The sequence below is a fragment of the Sinocyclocheilus rhinocerous genome, unplaced genomic scaffold (assembly GCF_001515625.1).
Source record: "Sinocyclocheilus rhinocerous isolate Xijiao unplaced genomic scaffold, SAMN03320098_v1.1 scaffold450, whole genome shotgun sequence".
Classification (NCBI taxonomy): Eukaryota; Metazoa; Chordata; class Actinopteri; order Cypriniformes; family Cyprinidae; genus Sinocyclocheilus; species Sinocyclocheilus rhinocerous.
The window spans coordinates 278,645-282,444 of NW_015653457.1; the positions used below are offsets into that span (position 1 = coordinate 278,645).

A 3,800-nucleotide genomic window follows, 5' to 3' on the forward strand; every position below is an offset into this window, starting at 1 on the left:
TGTATATATATATATATATATATATATATATATATATATTATACATGGTTAGATAAAGATTATTTGGCGTTATTAAAGAGAGACTGTCTGAAGTTATTTAAATATAAAACGTATAAAATTATTTTCATACGAATGGAGGAAATAAAAGCATAGAGTGGCTCTGCAGCATGTCAAAAAAAATACAACTCTATTGAAAGCGTATCGCGACACAACAGACACTTCTAGCATTGCTTCATTGATTTATATAGCGACAGGGTGTTGAGTGGTGTGTGTCCTGTACCTCTTTCGGAGATTCAGCTTCGACAAATTGCTCGAAGATTTTCCTCGCCTTCGAGCTCATCTTATGGGACGACGTTATCTTCTTGTAGTCCTCACACGTCAACCAGAATTCGATGTTCTCGTCGCTGAACTCCGATTTCAGAAAGGTGCGGAATGTGGCCAGGCCATCTGGAGGGAAGCGAATGGGCGCGCGTCAAAACACACAGTGCGAATGAAAACCAGCACCTCTTTACTTTACTCATGTTTTAGTTTACTCTGGCCTCAGCAAACCAATGCCAAAAATAGCTTCGAAAAGACTTACATTTGGAACCGAGGAGTCGCTCCAGAGACTGGGACCATTGTTGGGTGTCTTCTAAAGTTAGCCTGCTGAGATCAGACGGGTTTGATTAGTTGACCGTAACTGGATTAGAAGCAATAACTCTTGTTTGAACTATTTTGGACCTGGTGTTTTTATATGTGTGTCACTTTTTCCTTACCTCTCAGGAGCAGATGAACTGGTGAACAAACACTTTAGTCGGCACATGAGGTTCTTTCCTCTACAGAGAGAAAGTCAGCTTTGTTGTCGGCATTTTACGCTTCACACATGCAAACCTACGCTAAAGCATGCTGGGACTCACAGTAGATTCCCTTGTGCTGATAGTAGAGTACAAATGCCTGAAGATCACACTTACAAGGTCTTGTTTCTCCTGCAGTCGTCTCTGTCCATGTTGAAATGTGTTGGGAGAGGTTGTGGGATTAGGCCAGGCATGGTAGAGTGAGGGCTTATTGCCCAGGAATCCACAGCCATGCGCTCCTGCTAGTGATCATGCTGCACTTGGCGCTCTACAGGTTTCCCTTCTGCGTATCCGGCTCTGCTTTTTATGCCCTGCGACGGTTGCTAAGGGCTCGTGTCACCAACAGGGACCACAAAGAGGAAGCCCCATCGAACCCTCCCCCTCCTCCCTGGCCGCTCATGTGCGAAAAGCATAGCCTGTTTCTCCATATTTTTAGACATGTAAATACACATGTACCTTGCTAAAATAGCCGATAAGCAAATTACAACTTTGCATGCTTTGGGTTTTTCAGTAATCTACAGACGTAAAGAGGGCCAAACTGTAATGGAGCACAAATGGAAATAAGAGTCAAATGAGATGGTTAGGCCATTTCAACACTCTTTGTTTTCTGTTTTATTAGCATTGAAGAAGTTACACAAATGATTCCTTTTGCAAACATATAGATAATGAGTAACTAGCTTCACTTGCACTGAAAAATAAAAGGTGATGTCAGAGGACAAGTGCTGAAGTTCTGCAGGGTCTTTTGGTTTTTCTAGTCCCTTGGAAAACCATGTTCTGGTGCTTTTTAAAGAACCAACGTACTGATCAGAAGAACCTATAATGAAACTTAACAAATAAATATATTAAAGTATAGAAGATGGTTCTTTGCTGATCCAACTGATTAAAATAATGTTTTGCAACAGTTTAACAAAACGTATTAATATTTATTTTTTACCTTTTGTTTGTCAAATAAAAGTTAGGTTGAGCAAACAACATGCATCATAGGCCCTCATATGTATGAATTAATTCATAATATTTGTAAAAAAAAAAAAACGTTTTAAAAACATTTGTTGTCAAATCAAAGTGATGTGGTGCAACCAACATGTATCATAGACCCATGTAGACCCTCATGACTGTTTGTGAAGGTCAGTACATCTTGGAAAATATCAGATTAGTTCAGGTTGTAAAGTGTAATGTGGCGCAGCTCCACAAAAAAAAATGTAATCATATTTATGACTTAATAATATAAAAAAAAAATCAAATTTTTAACTTTTGTCATCAAATCAAAGTCATATGGTGCAACCAACATGCAGGGAAGATTAGTTCAGGTTGTAAAATGTCATGTGGTGCAACTCCACAAAAACATAATGATACTTTTAAGTTAGCAATTCATGATATTTGTAAAAATACATTTGACATATATATATATATATATATATATTCATATGACATTATTTCATATTGATATTAAATAATATAAATTATTGATATTAATATTTATTTAAAATACATTTAAAACTTGTCAAATCAAAGTCATGTGGTGCAGCCAACATACATGAAAAAAAGCATATGATATCATAGAACCCTGTAGACCCTCATGACTGTTTGATCTGAATTTGATCTTTTTATGACAAGCCTTCAGGTTGTAAAATGTCATGTGGTGCAACCACACACACACACACACACACACACACACAGATATTTATGAATTTAAAAAAAAAATCATTAAACATTAAATGAAAAAATTAAGTTATTTTTCAACTTTAGTTCATCAAATCAAAGTCATGTGGTGCAACCAATATGCATGAAAAAAGCATGTGATATCATGCCCCAGCAGACCCTGTGACAGTATTTAAAGGTCAATACTTCTTTGATAATCTGATATTTTATTAAGACAAGATTGCATTAGTTTGTAAATGATATTTGTAAAAAAAAAAAAAAAAAGAAAGTACATTTTACATTGAAAAATATATTTTTAAAAACTTAATGAAAAAAGACTATTAATTAATAAGATTATTAATATTTTACAAGCTTGATAAAAGTTTTATATTCATGTTTGAAACCAACATGAATAAAAGAGTACAGTTCTAAGAACTTGGCACATGCATTTTTAACTAGATTTTTAAAAAAGATTTTTCCTTTATCATGGTCACTCATAACCATTAACCCTTTAAATAGACCTTTTTCTGTGTTTTTTTTATTTTTTTTATGTGTATTAATCCATAGTAAGTGACTTTGGGTTTTGTCTCCATAAGCTTATCCAAAAAGTGATATAGGCAGTGAAGTGTTCACTTTTGACACCGTGTGTTAGTGACAGCGTGTGTAGACATCCTCAAAATCACATGACCAGCGCGCTCTATCTCATACTGTAACACTGTCAGTTTCTCCATTGTGTGCAATTGAGCAATGTTGTACATCGGGCAATGTCAGCGCCTCATTACTCATTTCCTTTCAGTTGCCATGGCAACTGTGTATTTGGCAGCAGATGATGGACAGATTTTGTGAGAGATTGGTCAGCACATTCAAACGCAGGCTGAAACCTTGTAACTTACAGATTGGTGAAATGTTTCATCAATAATTGGCACATCCACTGTATAGTTGCATGATGGGAGCTTACTTTTAACGGTCGCCTTTGTAAATTAATTTCCTTATATCCGTGTTACCACATGATTTCACATCAGCCTCACTTCTGAGTGACAACATATGAGTTGAGACGGAACAAATGTATGGGAAAAATCAAATAATGTTTAGTTAAATTAGAGTATAAGTACATTGTGTTTTATTTAAAGCCACTGGTGTCCAATAGTGTCCAAAACATTAATTTACTTATACGCACACATGTACCCATAGAAAAGAAAACTAAAAAAATAACTGTTACAGTCATATTTCCTGTGTTTTAGTAATGAACTATTCCATAAATAATAATAAAAAAAAAGAAGTGAACTTACTTTTCAAGTAAAAGCAATATATATATATATATATATATAT

General features: G+C 35.1%; 1 protein-coding gene across 2 annotated transcripts in view; it reads right to left on the bottom strand.

The window, feature by feature from the left end:
- Positions 1-1,123, bottom strand: part of rgs13b (regulator of G protein signaling 13b) — a 3,810-nt gene extending 2,687 nt beyond the window's left edge. The window contains exons 1-4 of one of the 2 annotated variants that reach the window (XM_016521884.1): positions 951-1,123; positions 756-815; positions 581-642; positions 281-447 (exon numbers count right to left, since the gene is read on the bottom strand). In XM_016521884.1, the coding sequence (XP_016377370.1) occupies positions 281-447; positions 581-642; positions 756-815; positions 951-1,066 (405 nt within the window). In that variant the 5' untranslated portion in view covers positions 1,067-1,123. Of the gene's footprint in view, positions 1-280; positions 448-580; positions 646-755; positions 816-950 lie in introns of both variants that reach the window. The other variant, XM_016521883.1, reaches the window with a different exon arrangement.
- Between the last annotated feature and the right edge of the window lie 2,677 nt (positions 1,124-3,800).